The 17,586-nt window shown below is 39.8% G+C and overlaps 1 protein-coding gene and 1 non-coding gene across 2 annotated transcripts; one reads left to right on the forward strand and one right to left on the reverse strand.

Moving 5' to 3' along the window:
* Positions 1-4,078: 4,078 nt before the first annotated feature.
* LOC147347630 (chorionic somatomammotropin hormone 2) lies at positions 4,079-16,655 on the reverse strand. Its single transcript, XM_086370802.1, has 5 exons — positions 16,601-16,655; positions 9,059-9,240; positions 7,052-7,159; positions 4,904-5,083; positions 4,079-4,270 (listed from the first exon to the last, which is right to left on the reverse strand). The coding sequence occupies exons 1-5, from the start codon at positions 16,653-16,655 to the stop codon at positions 4,079-4,081; spliced, it is 717 nt and encodes a 238-aa protein (XP_086226928.1).
* LOC147347631 (U6 spliceosomal RNA) lies at positions 11,700-11,808 on the forward strand. Its single transcript, XR_015153315.1, has one exon. It is a non-coding gene; the product is annotated as a U6 spliceosomal RNA (small nuclear RNA).
* Positions 16,656-17,586: the final 931 nt, after the last annotated feature.

Here is a 17,586-nt window from a genome sequence, read left to right on the forward strand (position 1 = left end):
CTTTCACTTTTCACTTTCATGCATTGGAGAAGGAAATGGCAAGCCACTCCAGTGTTCTTGCCTGGAGAATCCCAGGGACAGGAGAGCCTGGTGGGCTGCCGTCTATGGGGTTGCACAGAGTCAGACATGACTGAAGTGACTTAGCAGGAGCAGCAGCAGGCTGGGTGTATAAATGTATGGGTTGTTTCCATTTGATTTCCATTCATCCTCTATGCTTTACAATGTATGTCTTATTTAAGTGTTGAAAGCGACTAGTGACTCACTGCTTGTTATCACTGGGTAGTCCTGCTTTGGTTCTGGTATTCCATAGGGTCTAGCAGAGGCACCTTAGAGTACTTATTTCTATCATTTGCTGCGGAACCTTAACATTTTTTGGTGATTTCTGGTACTAAGTTGATGACATACAGGACAATAGAGCTCAGGTGCTTTTGGATAAAACCCTAATTTATCTCCTCCCTTCTCTCTGACTTTTCAGTCACTTATTGACTCAGCTAGTCCCATGTTGCTGGATGTCTTTTTTGGCTCTTCTGTCTGCCTCATTCCTTGCATGTGGTCAAGGTCTATTTCATTTCCTGTATCTCTCACATGCTTTGCGACTTTTTACTAGGCAGAGCCCTCTTTGATTTTTAGTGTCATAATATTCCCAGCTCTTTCTGGTCTCTTTTTCTCTGCCAGCCCCATAAACATAACTCCTCAATCCACATTAAATTTTCTCTTATCTACTTCTGGACCTAGTGCTCTCTTGGACTGAATGTTCTTGGTTTCCTGTTGCATTGTAGAATAAAGACAAACTCTACATTTTGCAATATATGATTCTCCCTAGTGCATAAAAATCCATACAAGTATTTCCCCATTCTAACCCTACAATAATATATGCAATATATCGTGGGAGCATAACCATGAGAGATACAACATGAATGGTATAAAAAGAACATTTCTTGTGTTTTTGTCAGACTTGATTATTCAATGATACCTTATAATGCTATGTGTATTAATATCTCAGTTGCCTTGATCTAGGATGTCAGAGATCCTTACTTCATAAGATGATCATACATGAATTGACAGATATACTGTTTTCCTACTTTTGCACATCAATATCCCATCAACTTCTCAAAACTCCATCATAAAGCTATCCCATTTGAGTCACTCCTATGACACACTCAGATGGCTCCTAGCTTTACTTCAATCCACTGTAGCCCCGTGGTGGCTCCACATCTTATTCTTTTTCACGCTACCATGCAATATAGCAGTTTGTGTGTTTATATCACCCTCTCCTTCTTCACAACTTGCAGACCTGCTCTGGGACAAGAGAGATTTTTTTAAACCTCAGTTTAAGTCCTCATTGTATCCATGACATGTGACTTACTAACCTATAAGGTCAGTGAACTTCAAAGATTCTTCATTTGTTTCTTTTCGGGAACCACGGCTACTATTCTTGATATGATAGGGCCATTTCTTCAAATGTAATTTTATGTGGAAATCTGTAAAAGTTGGGAAAATCAACGCTTTCTGGAGGCAAGGGAGTGATTGTTAAATCCTGTCCAAATATCCCTGCTTTGGCTATTCCTGACTGACTCTATAGTATATCTATGGCTCTGTTCAATATTGTCTGACACCTACAGTATTCACTTTATATGTCACAGTCAAGCAAGGAGAGCGCTCTGAATGTCACCACTTCTGTTGTTGATCTAAAGTCCTAAATTTATGCTTGAAATAAATTTTATAAGAGACAAATCCACGAGGATGTGTGTGGTCTATTGGTGTGTGTATATTTCCTCCAATGGCATTGTCCCCCTTACTGCCAAATTTTCCCTCTAATAAATACCATCCTCTCTGCTGGAAATATCGAGACACTGAACAAAAGAAAGTTAAGCAAGTAACAAAATAGAATTAGATGTTTAGGGCAGTAAATGACTTAGAAAGTGCTTACAAGGTTTTTTCATGGAAAGGGAATATGAGGTATTTGCTCTTGAGATATTAAAAAAAAGCATATACATTTGGGTCCTTCAAAATAAAGTGTTCTAACAGCATTTCATCCTTCACTACCCAAGTCTTAGAATCACTTTCCCTTTGCTGCCTTTCCTTCCTTCTGTCTTTCTCTGCTTCTCTCTTATTCATCCCCCTTTCCCTTCTACTTTGTTTTTTCCCATTTTCTTTACCAGGAATTACTGCTAAAGCCGGAAAGACGCTGCAAAACCAGCCTCTTCTTAGGAAGAGCCATTATCTCCCTAAGTGACTGACTTCTAGGTACTGACTTCTTAGGAGAGACCGTCAAGTGATTGGCCCTCATCCCAGTTTGTTTGGAGGCTGTTGAACAAGTTGAGCATTCCTAATCCAGTCACATTGCTCCAGTCTCAGTAGAGACTCAGTCTATTTGGAGAATTTTATAATTCAGGGACCTACTAGGGCATGTTTGTAAGGCAAATAATTAATGGCAAGGATAGTTACTCTAAAAGGAAGACAGAATGATATCTCACTTTTCAGATAAATGAGTTTTTGAATCCAGCTTTCTGATCTACTCAGTGTCTACGTGACCAGTTGGACAATTGTCCAGAGGCCTCAGGTGGTGGACAGATGCACACCAGTATTTCTGCCATTCAATTGATCAGAGTGTTTATTATACATGGGGTTCCTGTGGGTCAGTTAGTAGGCAGCGACTATGGGCTGCTTAATTTTCTCCAGATGGTGCTTGCAGAGTGAGGGAAACAGAGAGGCTGTGGAGAATACTGCAGGTGGGGAGCTGTGGTTCCAGAACATTTCCCCTGATTAAAAAGGAAACCATGAATTTGGGGATCCCCAACTTGTGAATGTCCTGGAAAATCACCAGGATACCCCTCAAGAGAAACACCTGTTAGTCAGGGGGAATTTCAGATCAGTCCGTCTGGACCAAAGAAGGCTACAAGGGCACCATGGAAGTCAGTGATGTCAGAACTTTCCCATCTCATTACCATCTTCCCAGTTCCAACATGGCCCAAGGAATGAAGATCCAGAGAGGGAGAGAGAAGGAACGTTGCAGAAATGGACACATCTGCACTTTCTGGTAGGTCCCCTGGGCCTCAGCAGGGGAGAGGGAGACATTGAATAGGCTGAATATGAGATGGAGCTGACACTTGACTGACCTGGACTTGTGAAACCCAGAGTGATAGAGTGTATGGAATGGCTGCAAGGTGATGCTGGAAATGAGGATGCAGTGGACTGTGGGTGACGACAGCCACTGGAGGAGGATGAGCCAGTTCACCTTTGTATCTGCTATAGTCTCAGCCTTTGTGTCCCCCAGAAATTTCATATGATGAAATCCTGATTCCCAGGGTTATGGTAACCCTAGGTGCAGTCTTTGTGAGGTGATGGAGTTGTAAGGATGGACCCTCTTCAATGAGATGAGTGCTTTTATATACAAGAGACACACAGTGCTCCCGAGCCCTCCCCTGTGTGAGGATACAGTAGGAATTATGTGACCAGAAAGGACCCTGCATGACCCCGCTGTGGAAATCCATTTCCATTATTTTTAAGCCTGTGATATTTTGTTATAACATCCCAGAAGGACTAAGACAGCACCCTAACAATCTTTAGACAGTTCAGGAAACCTCATGCTATTTACACAAAGGTGCAAAGCATTTATCTTGTCTGGCGTAACACTGTGATAGTTGGCTGAAAGTCGTGGCTGGCTTTCATAAAGAATCCTGAGAATTCAGCCTTCTTGGTAGCATGACCAGAACCATGAACAATTTTCTAATTCTTTGATTCTAATAACTTGACCCAGAATCACTGGCTGTGATTCTTATGGAATCTCTTAATGGTCTTCTTTCTAATGCCAGCTTTTGCTATTTGTGACTAATTTTAATAGGAGCTTCATTCTCTCAATTGTAGGGGTGGATTTTCTTTTGATTTACTCTTAAATGAAGATAAGAAATGTTAACACATTGCCCTCTTAGATTTTGACATCTCTAAAGCATCTGTGTTTATTTTTTTAAGAGGAGACCCATTACAGAGCATGCATTAAAAAGCTCTAAATTTCAAGTAGCTCGCTATGGGATAGATGATTATGACCATCTCAGAGCTGGATGGGATGGATGTGGACTTAGCATGTTTTGCGGGTTCGGCACGTCAGGATCTTGATGTACATGTCAACTTTACGTGAATCCCTGCGCAGGCAGTAGAACAGGTTATAATATTCAGAAATACTCCTATCTTCATCGCTGAACGTCATGGATGAGAATCTTGACCAGGTATTGCTAACCTCGTGTATCATCTTCAAGACTGGAACAATAATCTGAATACCCAAATGATAATGACTTCTCATGCATTCTCTTAGTATTTGTTTATCTTTTTTTCTTCTAATTATCAAATAAAGATATGAGGAAGACATATGAATATAAAACTCTCTAGACATGGATTTTGGAGCCAGCCTATGAGAAAACTACTAGAAATCTAAAAACTAGATATGGAACTCAAGTTTAGTTTTAACTTTCTCTTTTCTTCCTGGGTTCCCACTCTCATCCTTTAATTTGAGGAGAACAGAGAAAGAAGACAAGTGGAACTTCAATAGCAGATGTCCAGGGTTACTTTAGAAAAATGCTGATCTTGGAAAGTCTGTTCTCTAGTACTATTACTCTTGAAAACATTACAACCACCAGTGCCCAGGAAGAGGCAAGCTGTTGGTGGAACTGTGTGCAATGCAGGGAAGGCTGCACATGTCAAAAATTGCAGTGAAATTCTGATTCCTTTACGGTAGAATCTATCACTATGAATGTCTAGGCTCCTGCTTTATGTAGTAGCCGTCTAGCATATAGAAGTCATGAATCTTTTTCTTACAAAATGAGATATTTCCAAACTCCTTATGCATTACAGTGGTCACCTCTTTCATTCATGAACAAAGCAAGAAAGCCCTCTGCAGGATGCTCACCTTCCTGAATTGACTCTCAATGAATGCTTGAAGTTTCTCTGACATGTTCTCAATCTCCATGGCACTTGATATGACTGCCTCTGACAGATTTTTCATATTCCGAAGCTCCAGGACTAGATAATACAGAGGATTATTCCAGGAGTACAGTAACACAAGTGTCCACTTACTAAGGTCTTCATTCTAAGCAACCAGAAGAAACGGTCTCATTAAAAAAATCATAATTCAGTGGTTTTGGTAACGTGGTCTTTGCTCAGAGCAGCTGACCTAAAAATCTTGGTTATTCCTATGTGTATGCAGAGATTTTTGAAGGTAGTAAAAGTTGCAAAAGTATAAAATGCAAGCTATTAGTTCACACTTTGCTGAATTTTTAAACATCTAGGTTATCTTAGGAACTAATTCTTCTGATGCATTCTAATGTATAACATGAAGAATTTTCTTTTTACTTCTGAAATTCTACCACCACTCAGTGAGTTCTTTTGTGTTTGTATATTTCCCGGAGAGAATCTAAGTATTTACGCAAGTGAGCATGTGCTGCAGTGCCTGACCCAGGAAAGAGGGATTCCACCTGTGCCCACATCATTGTCACCCAGTGATTCATTCGTATTAATGAATCGATGAGTCCTTCCTATTGATTGTAGATCGGTAATTGCTTTATGATATTACAACAAAGAGACAAGGAAGAAGACATGACGTTCCTAAACAGGCTTCTCTCCTCAGCTGATCCCACATCAGCCCCCTGCTGATATCAGAACAGTTGTTTTGTTGACATGCCTCCGGGCAGAAAATGGCACAGCGTTGTCTTAATAACAGCATCAGTGGGATTCACAGTGGAGGGTCCCCCCTAGTTCACTACTACTAGCAGAATTGAGCCTGAAAATACCGGGGGCTGAAAATCTCTAGTTAATATGCTTGATTTCTTTACAGCCATGAACTGTTTTAGTGGTAAAGAACAGAGAACTGAGTAGGATTAAATATAGTAATGCACATAAAGTGAAAGTGAAGTCGTTCAGTCGTGCACGACTCTTTGTAACCCCATGGACAGTAGCCTGCACCAAGCTCCTCTGTCCATGGGATTTTTTAGGCAAGAGTACTGGAGAGGGTTGCCATTTTCTTCTCCAGGAAGTCTTCCCGATCCAGGGATGGAACCCAGGTCTCCCGCATTGTAGACAGATGCTTTACCATCTGAGCCACCAGGGAAGTCTCGTCACATAAAGTGCTAAGTAAAATGTAAGGCCATGTAGTAACTCTAAATAAGCTTTAAATTTAAGCTTATTGAAAATCCCTCCTCTTCTTCCTCTTTGTCCTTTTTCCTTTACTTGTTCACCCTCATTATTAATGAGCTTAACAGGAGAATAGAATGCTAGTATCATTAAGAAGGTTGTAGAGAGAGAAGATAGAATTTTAAGGGGGGATACATGTGAAAATATTTTAAATAAGGTTAGGAGGAAGGATAATGCAGGAAATCAGAAAGAAGAGATTATAACAGTGAAAACTTGTAGCTGCCATAAATGATTGAGGCTTGTATGTAAACTGTGTTGTCCTCAGAACAGAGGCAATTGTTGCCACCATGAGAAGGAAAGCAATGTCTTATAGGCCATTGTGGGGGAGACTTACATATTAAGAATATAAGGTGACAGAGGAGTCGTTGAGAATGACGAATGAAGGAGGTGTCAGAGAAATAAAAGCAGAATCAGGAGAGCTTTGAAAGGCAGATGCGAGGGCTTGGGTGATGCAGTATAGGATTCCCAAGTAGGAGTCACTACTAACAGGGTGTACTCAAATCTGGGGTGTGTTTCTTACATATTCATGAATTTTGCAATCTTATATTTTACACATGGAAGTACCCATTCGTTTCCTGTTTTCATACAGAATAATAGCTGCAATCCTGTGTCTAATGCATGGGTTGAACTAAAGTTGTCTGCATGGACAATTTATGGATCTGTTATTTATCTTGCTACTACAGATCTTTAGTCATCCCTTGATTTCGCTCATGCTTCATCAGCTGCATAATATAGTTTCTCTTCTATTGCTTACAGTTCCTCCCACTTTTTCTGCATATACAGTTCACATAACCTCTAATAATCTGAAGTCTGGTAACCTACATACTGTCTCATTTGATTCGGTGAAAAACCCAGGTGAAAGACTCACGTTCATCTGCTGGGCTTTATCTCTTTCTTCGGGAGTATGGAAGGAATTGGTGTGGCAGCTCTTGGTGGCATTGATATAGTACAGTTTGCCCTGGGCATATTTTTCATCCTGAAAGTAATCAGGCAATTGGTTAGGGTTGTTGGACATTCAGTAGATGAACCCATTACCAGAACACTAACATGTTTGATAGACGTGTATTTTTTTTAATGGGGGGGGGTCACAAAATTTGAAAGTCAATCTTTTCCTACTTTTCTATATATTGTCTCTATAAAAATGATTTTACATATAACTTTTCTAAATTTAACCTTTTCCCTTCTCGTTTTATTATTATCTTTTTTTTTTTTTTTTTTTACTATTTGAACCAAATATAGCACATATGTACCAATATTTGGTGCTTCCCAGGGCACGGTAGTGGTAAAGAATATTCCTGCCAATGCAGGAGATATAACAAGACTGAGGTTTGAATCCTAGGTGAGGAGCATCCCTTGCAAGAGGGGACAGCAGCCTACTCCAGTATTCTTGCCTGGCCAATCCTATGGACAGAGGAGCCTGTTGGGCTACAGTCAGAAGGGTTGTCAAAAATTGGACACAACTGAAGTGACTTAGAATGCATGCATGCACCTCATTTAATCATTTAATCTTTTGTTTACTTGTAAGAGTTGGAAAAAAAATAGACAGTCAAAATGGAGGATAAAAGAAAATCTAATGAGTAAAAAGAACTACGTGAATTTAATAGAAAACTTTAGCTCCGCCTTTTATTACCTGTCTGCTCTACTGTGTGCTCCTTGATTGACCTAAAAGAATTAACATACAACTTTCAAATACCTTGCTCAGAAAGAGAATAATTGTTTCCAATTGTAAACATCCCTTCTACTGCAGCTCGAAACCTAGTCACTGCAAATCTTAAAACAATAATTTGTACCTTTAAAAAAACTACAAAGTATTCATTTCTGTGACCGGGATTCAGCTTTGTTTAACATGTTCCATCCACCCAGTTCACTGCAGAGCAGTTCTTATTTATTGGCTATTTACTCTGAGCCTGGAGAAGAAAGCTCAGAGAGAAAGGACCTGAAAATCAACAGGCTTCCTTTTCCCCAGTCCCACCTGAAAGTGCTTTGTGTCAGGTAGTATTGTGGGCTGAATCTGTGTTCTTCAAATTCATGTGTTAGAGCCCTAACTGCCAAAGTCCTGTGTTTTGAAAAGGGTTCTGACTTTTGGGGATCCCATGGTCTATAGCCCACCAGATTCCTCTGTCCATGGGATTTCTCAGGCAAGAATACTGGAGTGCTTGCCGTTCCAGTCTCCCGGGAATCTTCCAGACCCAGGGATAGAACCCAAGTCTCTCACACTGCAGACAGATTCTTTACCATCTGAGCCACCAGCGAAGCCCATTAAGGTCAAATGAGCTCTTAAGGTGGAACACTGATCCAATAGGTTTAGCGTCTTCATGAAGCGAAACAGCAGAGAATTCTCTCTGTGTCTTTGTGTCTCTGTGTCTTTTCCTCTATCTCTCTTCCCCACCCCCCACGCTTTGGGAGGAGTTACAGAGAAGCCAACCTGGGAAAAAAGAGTTCTTACCAGAACCTCACCTTGCTGGCACCCTGATCTGGGACTTCTATCCCCCAGAACTGTGAGGAAAGAAATTTCTGTCGTTTATTCCACTGAGTCTATTGTATTATTTTATGGCATTCCTAGCTGATAAATACCAAATCATTTATTTTGGAAATTTAAAAAAGAAAATGAATGAAAGGAAATTGAAAAAAGTATTGCACTTCTTAGGAATCTTTGAGATTCCACAAAACTGATCCTTTCTTCGATTTCAACTTCTTATGAACTGACGGCTTCTTTGACCTAGAGACGGTGTTATTGCAGCGTTCTTGTTTGAAGGATACTATAGCCCCGTCACTTAGGGGAAGTTTCCTTCTGGGAGCCTGGTGGTCTACAGTCCATGGGGTCGCAAGAGTCGGACACGATTTAGCAACTAAACCACCACACCAGAGTACTTACAAACTCATTGAACATTATTGTGGAAAGGTTATGGAAGTCGTGGGAGAGGCTGGCGGCATTGATAAACACGTCAATAAGGGATTTCTGTAAGGAGACAAACATGTCAGGACCGCAGGACGGGCAGGAGATGCCTTGGCACAGGAGCAGATTAGACACGACCAGCAGCAGCAGCAGGCAGGACCCTGTTTAAATAAAAACATGAGCCATTCTGAGATGATCTAGTCACCTGAGGTCATCAAATCCATCCTGTGGAGGGAAGCCTTTTCTTTCCCTGTTGCTCTGATCAGGAGTTCTTGCTGTAGAAGCTGGGGTGGGGAAGAAGAAGTGCCTTCAGTGTAAGTTTAGATGGTTGATGATATTTGCATAGATAGAGAGTTGGAGAAGTAGGTTATTCCATGTATTTTTGAATTGCTCCCAGAAGTACTTCTGTGCTCCGCAAACATTTGGAACTTAATTCTGAGCCAGAGGGTTTAGGCCATTTTTTAAAAACAGTTTAATCTTGGGACTCTGCAGACTCTGTGCAGCGAGGCCTTCTAGGAGTTTGCAATTTTTTTACTCTACATTGACTAATGCTTGAATTTTAGACACTGAAATGACAAGAAAAGTCCAGTTAATCTGTGTGGTTTACCATCACACTGGGGTAAGAGTAAACCCGTGACTGACTGATCACCACTATTGAGTACAGAGAGAATAATGAGAGAAAAAGATACTGTACCTTGGATCTGCTCACTCACCTTAGTAACCCCATGCATGTCTCTGATACTTTCAAAAAAGCTTTGAAACATCTCAAAATCTGTGTTCCACAGGAACCCTGTGAGATAGCCTTAATCTTCACTATGATCATCAAGTTATGTTAATGAAGATGTGATGACTTGGAGAGGGCAAGTAATTTTCCCCAGGTCCCATTATTAGCAGATGCAGATGACTGGGCACCAGTACATCTATTCACTTCCTGATGTCACATCACACATGCCTGTGGCCCTCGGTCTGCATGTGTGTAACCAGGACCACATCAGGAGCTGTGATGACTCTGCTTAAGAAGAAAAATATTTTGTCTTTGCCTGCAAAACAGCAGTGACCCTAGAACATTGGTTTTATCCATTTGTTCTGCTCTGTCTATAAAACACTCACTGTTACAGTCTTTGACAATTATCCGTGTGGGGGCCTGGTTCTCCTGGCTAGCCTTTCTTCTTGGCACCTTGGCAGCTCTTCTACTCTTATCCATCTTTATTCTTCTCATTACGTTTGTTTCTTGGAGAAAATACCAAATAAATCTCCAAATGATAACACAAGAATATTACCTGGTCAGCACCCAAGACAGCGTCATCGGCTCTGCAAACAAGGCCTGCCCTTTCCTGACTTTGACTTTTTAAGGACAAAATTTACCTATTTGGTCGGGAATACATCCTGACAACCCATGGGGCTTAGTTTTTAACCATCTCCAAACATCTCCTCTTTGACAGTAGAACTAGACCTTCATGCTTCCATGATGTATTGTAATATTTCAGAAATTATTCCTGGCCCTACCTTTGGCCAACAGAAGCATAAATCATAGACTCTTGCAAGTGTGATTTTAATATTACTTTTCCTGTCTGACCTTTGTAAGTAAGCAGAATTTAAGACTAAAGTGAGCAAGAATTGAGTTTGGACAAGAGAACTGAAAAAATAGAGATTTTATCCTCCTGAATGAGATCTGAACATGATTCTTTTTCCAATGTACCAGAAGAGTGAGAATTTAATTAAGGATAAGATATCAGCATTTAGTAGGTTTTCTCTGCTCTTAGTTAGTTTATTTTTTGTTATTTTTTTATTTTTATTTTTGTAGTTAGTTTAAATTGGCATGGTATCTAAGAATAAAATGAATATTTAAAATTAGGTGATGAAAATAAAAGAAAGTGAAAGTAAAGTCACTCAGTTGTGTCCGACTCTTACTGACCCCATGGACTACAGCCCACCAGGCCCTCTGTCCATGGGATTTTCCAAGCAAGAGTACTGGAGTGGGGTGCCATTGCCTTCTTTGGAAAATAAAAGAAGTGGTCCTCAAAAACAAGACATATAAGTTGGAGAAATTTGGGACTATCTCTCTCATCAAGTAAAGAGCTTATTGTGACAGGCCAGGAGGATAATAGCTTATATAACAGAAATGTATTTGTGTGCATATATTTCTGTGCATGTATACATGTGCTATGCATAAATATATGCTTAATTCCTTCATGAAACTTTGGACCTTATAAAATTCAATTTTATAAGAGGCGGTAAATATAGACGAATACCCTAATTCCTAATGTAATTGATCATCTATTGGTAGATGACTATATGATTTTTTTCTGTTAAATTGTTTTTTTTAATATTTTATTTCAAATACTTATTTTTTATTTTTTTAATTTAAATTTATTGATTTTAATTGGAGGCTAATTACTTTACAATATTCTATTGGTTCTGCCACACATCAACATGAATCTGCCATGGGCGTACATGTGTTCCCCATCCCTAACCCCTCTCCCACCTCCCTCCCTGTACCATCCCTCCGGGTCATCCCAGTGCACCAGCCCCAAGGATCCTGTATCGAACCTGGACTGGCGATTCGTTTCCTATATGATATTCTACATGTTTCCATGACATTCCCACAATTGTTATACGTGTGTTTGCTTTCACAGCACATATATTAAAAATTTGGAATAACACTGAGAAGATTAGCATGACCCCTGCCCAAGGATGACACACAAATTTGTTAAGCTTTTCATATTTTTCTGTAACAGCTTCAAGGGGTGGTGGCAAGGAGGTTCTAGAGCATGGGGACATAGGTATCCCTGTGGCTGATTCATGCTGAGGTTTGGCCAAAACCAGTACAGTATTGTAAAGCAAGTCCCCTTCAATTAAACATCAAGAAATTCAATTATAAAAACTGTTATTGGGGATCATATAACAGGTTCAGATATCCACTGTATGATTAAAGAGGATCTGACTGGAAACTGATGATGTCAATTATCATTGGTTAATGATTCATTAACTTTATAGTTGAATGAGAAAAGTAAACTCACAAACACTATTGTCTTGATTCAGTGTCATAGCAGGCTATAATCCTTGTCTGCATTCACTTTTCGGTGGTACGGTGCCCAAACTTTGAAACTGAGGCTGTTTCCAGAAGCGCACAGTCATGAGTCCTGCCCAGGGTTTTTGTTCCTGATGCTGGAGGCTTCTGTTCACTGGTCACTAAGGCCGAAATTTTCTCTGCTGAGAATTCTCTGGGTCTATCACGTGCACAAGTCTTTATATTTTGGTTTTCTAATTTGATTCTCTTATTCTTTTGATTATACTACCAATTCACTTTATGATTTATTTTTCAGACCTTTTGTGCTTTGATCTTTCTGATGCTCATTAGTGTATTTGCTTCCATGTCTACCTTTCTGACTAGTTTTCAGCATCACATAAACCCTACCCTATACTCTTTCTGTCTGGATTTTGGCATTTAACATCAGCATATTTTTATGAACTTCATTTTCCTTCTGGTGCAGTTTCTGGTACACAGTTTAAGCTGGTTGGCTCACATCTTGCTTGTTCGTGTTGTCTCCAAACAATTAGAGAACTCTGCTTTCTTTCTAGGCAATACTGCACTTCGTTTTGATACTGTTGATAATTTTCTGTGATTTCCCTTCCTGCCTCATAAGCTTTGTCTTTCTCAATATACTGTACCCTGAGTACTATGTGCTGTATGTTGTTATTACTATTTTAAATCAATATCCACTAGTATAGCAGAGAATTAAAGGCAATAAAATTGCAATAGTATTAGTAATAATACATTCCCCAAAAATGTAATCCAGTAATGCTCCCAGTTTTAAATAACTTTCTATGCATGTATTACTGAGGTCCCCTACTCATTTTTCCATAGTAGGTGTTTCAATTTTGAAAAAGAATGTAGAAAACATTGGAGTGGAAAATTCTGACAATCACCTTAGATTTTAAATGCCTCAACATTAAGTATGTAATTATTAGTTTGTTATAGTTAATAAGGCTATTCTGAGCACATATAGCTCAGTGTCGGGTGATTGCTATTGGATAAAGGATGTATACTGTGAACTGCATCACCAAACAGATGACTGGAGATAAAGAAAGCAATGCCAGGAAGACACAGGCTTTTGTTCTGGAAGGAAAAATGTATAGGGTCTATCATGTGCAGTCTACTCTTCAGATTTTTCAAAACACTTACTCTTCCTTTGCTCCTTTAATAATTTGGGTTGTTTGATTTCTTTTCATACTGAGTTGCATAAGTCTCTTATATATACTTGGATACAAAGTCCTTAGCAAATATGTGATTTGCAAATTTTTTTTTTCATTGCATAGGTTGTCATTTCATTTTACTGATGGCTTCTTTTACTATGCAGAAGGTTTTGAGTTTGATGTGGTCTCACTGGTTTATTTTTGCAGTTCTTGCCTTTGCTTTTGATGACTGAGTTGTTTGAGCTGCTTGTATTTTGGAAAGCAATCCTGTATCGGTTGTTTTATTTGCTATTATCTTCTTCCATTCTTACCAAATGCACAGACTGGCTGAATGGATACAAAAACAAGACCCATATATATGCTGTCTACAAGAGACCCTCTTCAGTCCTAGAGACACATACAGACTGAAAGTGAGTGGATGGAAAAAGATATTCCATGCAAATGGAAATCAAAAGAAAGCCAGATTGGCAATTCTCGTATCAGAAAAAACAAACCTTAAAATCAAAACTATTATAAGAGATTAAGAAGGGCACTACCAAATGATCAAGGAATCAGTCCAAGAAAAGACATAACAATTTTAACTATTTATGTACCCTACATAAGAGCACCTCAATACATAAGATAAACACTAACTGACACAAAAGGGGAAATTGAGCATAACACAATAATAGTAGGCATGTTAACCCCACACCTATACCAGTGGACAGATCATCAGAACAGAAAATATAAGGAAACATAAACCTAGAAGGAAATATTAGAGCAAACAGAACTAACTGATATCTTCAACACACTCCATCCAAACGCAGAAGAATACACTTTCTTCTCAAGTGGGAATGGAACATTCTCCTCATCTTGGGTCCCAAATCAAACCTCAATAAATTTAAGGAAATTGAAATTATATCAAGAATTTTCTCTGACCAAAACACTATGATACTGCTATTGCTACTGCTGCTAAGTCACTTCAGTCCTGTCTGAGTCTGTGCGAGCCCGTAGGCAGAAGCCCACCAGGCTCCCCCGTCCCTGGGATTCTCCAGGCAAGAACACTGGAGTGGGTTGCCATTTCCTTCTCCAGTGCATGAAAGTGAAAAGTGAAAGTGAAGTCACTCAGTCCTGTCCGACTCTTAGCAACCCCATGGACTGTAGCCCAGGAGGTCCTACATCCATGGGATTTTCAAGGCAAGAGCACTATGATATGAGATATCAATTATAGGGGGAAAAAAACTTTAAAGAACACAACCACATGGTGATTAAACAACACATTTCTATTAATGAGTTTCTTCAGTTTACTGAAGACATAAGGGAAATCAACACATTCCTAGAAACAAAGAACAATGAAAACATGATGATGAAAAACCTAGAGAATGCAACAAAAGCAGTTCTAAGAGGGAAGTTTATAGTAATACAAATCCTACCTCAAGAAACACATTCTATAGACAACCTAACTTTACGTATCTGTAACTCTTTTTAAATTTCTCTTATCAATGTCTTAAAGGTTTTGCATAACATCTTTCAGCACCTTGCTTGTTTATTTCTAAGTGTTTTATCTTTATTTGATGCAATAGCAAATGGGATTGTTTTCTTTATTCCACTTTCTGATAGTTTGTTGTTGATATATAGGTAGGCAACTGAGTTTCATATATTGGAATATAGTAAACATAATGTATGCTCCATCTTTTAAGAATAGACATTTTCCCACATATAAGACATATAGATGACCAAGAGGTATATGACAAGATGCTCAGTATCACTAGTAATCAAAAGAAATGCAGATCAAAAGCACAAGGGATATATCCGCATACCTGTTTGAAAGGTTAGTACCAAAAATGTAAGAAATGACAAATGTTATTGAGGCTGAGGAGAAAAAGGAGTGTTTATGCACTGTTGGTAGGGATGTATACTGGTGCAACTCCCATGAACACATACTGTGGAGGTTATTCAAGAAATTTAAAAGAGAACATTTCTGTGATCCATTATCCCACTTCTGGATATATAGTCAAAGCAAATGAAATCATTGTCTCAAAGAGAGATCTGTATTCCCATGTTCATTGCAGCATTATTCACAATAGCCTTGATATAGAAACAACAGTCTTTCAACAGGTGGATGGATTAAAACTATCTGATGTGACATATATACTACTACTACTAAGTCACTTCAGTCCTGTCCGACCCTGTGCGACCCATAGACAGCAGCCCACTAGGCTCCCCCGTCCCTGGTATCCTCCAGGCAAGAACACTGGAGTGGGTTGCCATTGCCTTCTCCAATGCATGAAAGTGAAAAGTGAAACTGAAGTCGCTGAGTCCTGTCTGACTCTTAGCAACCGCATGGACTGCAGCCTACCAGGCTCCTCCATCCATGGGATTTTCCAGGCAAGAGTACTGGAGTAGGGTGCCATTGCCTTCTCCCTGTGACCTATATAGGTAAATACTATATAGCCATTAGAATTAGAAAGAAATCCTTCCATTTGTGGCAACATGGATGGAACTGGAGGGCATTACACTAAGTAAACTAAGTCAGAGAAAGACAAATACCACAGGATCTCAACTATAAGGACTTTCAAAAAAAAAAAGGGGGGGGGGGACTCAGAGTAGAAAAATGACTGCCAAAGACTGAAGGGTAGGACAAATAGGGAGAGATTTTTAAAGGTTACATATTTTCATGTATAAAAAATTAATAAGGTGAGGATCTAAGTTTGAGCTTCATGATCTAATCATGATATTGAACAAGCTCTGGGAGTCGGAATGTACAGGGAAGCCTGGCGTGCTACAGCCCCTGCGGTCACACAGAGTGGGACACTACTGAATGACTGACTGAACTGAAGAGAGTGGGACTTACCTGTGTTCTCCTCAAAAAGCAAAAGTTAAATGTGTGTGGTGATGACAATGTTACTTAATAGAAGGGAAACTCGTTTCTAATCCATGCACAAATGGGGTGGACAAGATGACGGAGGGTAGGTGGAAGTGGGGTACACCTCTCTCCACTGATGCATCAAGAACGTCTAAAGACGCAGCAGTTCTCACAGAAGACCAGGTGAATCCTGGCAGGACTCCCTGACTACTGAAAAGGAACATCCGGATCCATACAGAACTTGGTAGGACAAAGGAAAGAAGGGACAAGGAGGAAGGGGAAAGGAGGAGGAGAGCAAGTGGGACCAGCCTGAACCTGGGGGAGAGGGAGCTGAAGCACAGGGGATAGATCCCCGTGTCCATGGCCGTCCACTGGGACGGGGGAGGCATTTGAAGCTGTTGGGGAGTGAACTCACTAATCTGTGACAGTCTGAACGGAGTGAGAACCACATAGACAAGCCATGCTGCAGCCTCTCATACCTCGGACAGGGTTATAAGTCCACTGGTGTCCACGGAAGCTGGGAGCTGGAGCCATGGGGATTGCAGAATGATCCCAGGGTGAGGACTCCTGTTGACTGTGGGGAGTCAGCCTGATGGGATGGGGTGGAGGAAATGTGCTGCATGGAATGCTTCTTAAGGAAAGCCATGAGGCCATAAAAGTAGGGTTCAACTGCCTGTGGAGTAGAGCTATCTCTTACTCCATGCTGGTACCTGTAGGTTGAGCAATAAAGACTTCAGTGAGGGTGATCCTTGATGCACTAATCAATGGAGAACTTGGAATGTCTCTAAACCCGACCCTACACTATTCTCTGTCTAAATTTTGGGTTTTAGCATCATAATGTTTTTATGAACTTAAATTTCTTCTGGTAGAGTTTCTGGTTTACAAATTAAGCTAATTCCTGACAGCTGGCACGATCTTGATGTTTCAAGAAACTTTGAGAACCTTCGTTCCTCTCAAGGTAAAACTGCCCTTTACTACCATTGCTGACTTCCCATACTTTCACTTCTTGCCTAATATGTTCTATGTCTTTCTCTATTCGCTATAACTTTAGTAGTATGTACCCCTGTGTTGGTATTAATATTTATAATCAATTATTAATGGATGCAGTAGAGATCCAAAAGGACGACAGTTACAACAGTAGTAATAAATACCCCCAAATTATAATCCATTAATGCTCCCATTTAAAACTGATTTTCTATCTATATATTATTGAGGTCTCTTAACTCATTTTCCTTACTAGGTAGCTCAATTTTGAAATGAAATTTAGAAAACAATGTAGTGGTAAACTCTGGAAATTACCTTCCTTTGGATATGCCTCATTAGTAAGGATGCAAACATTAGGATTTTTTTTTTTCCCCTGGTGGGGCTGTTCTTAGTACATATTATAGCTCACTGTGGGGTGATTGCTATTGACTGAAGAATGTACACATTGAAGTATAATTGTCAAATAAGTGAGTGGAGATGA

This window comes from Bos grunniens, chromosome 23, assembly GCF_055505025.1.
Source record: "Bos grunniens cultivar Pamir isolate PY7600 chromosome 23, Bosgru_T2T1.0, whole genome shotgun sequence".
Taxonomy (NCBI): Eukaryota; Metazoa; Chordata; class Mammalia; order Artiodactyla; family Bovidae; genus Bos; species Bos grunniens.

What these genes read in the sequence shown, in the direction of transcription:
- LOC147347630 (XM_086370802.1), bottom strand. Translation starts at nt 16,655, where the DNA reads ATGGCTCCAGCTCCCAGCTTCCGTGGACACCAGTGGACTTATAACCCT. An exon ending in ATAAAGCCCAGCAGATGAAC is followed by an intron (nt 5,084 to 7,051) that starts GTGAGTCTTTCA and finishes CTGGTTGCTTAG; the next exon opens with AATGAAGACCTTAGTAAGTG. An exon ending in TTGAGAGTCAATTCAGGAAG is followed by an intron (nt 4,271 to 4,903) that starts GTGAGCATCCTG and finishes TTGGGTATTCAG; the next exon opens with ATTATTGTTCCAGTCTTGAA.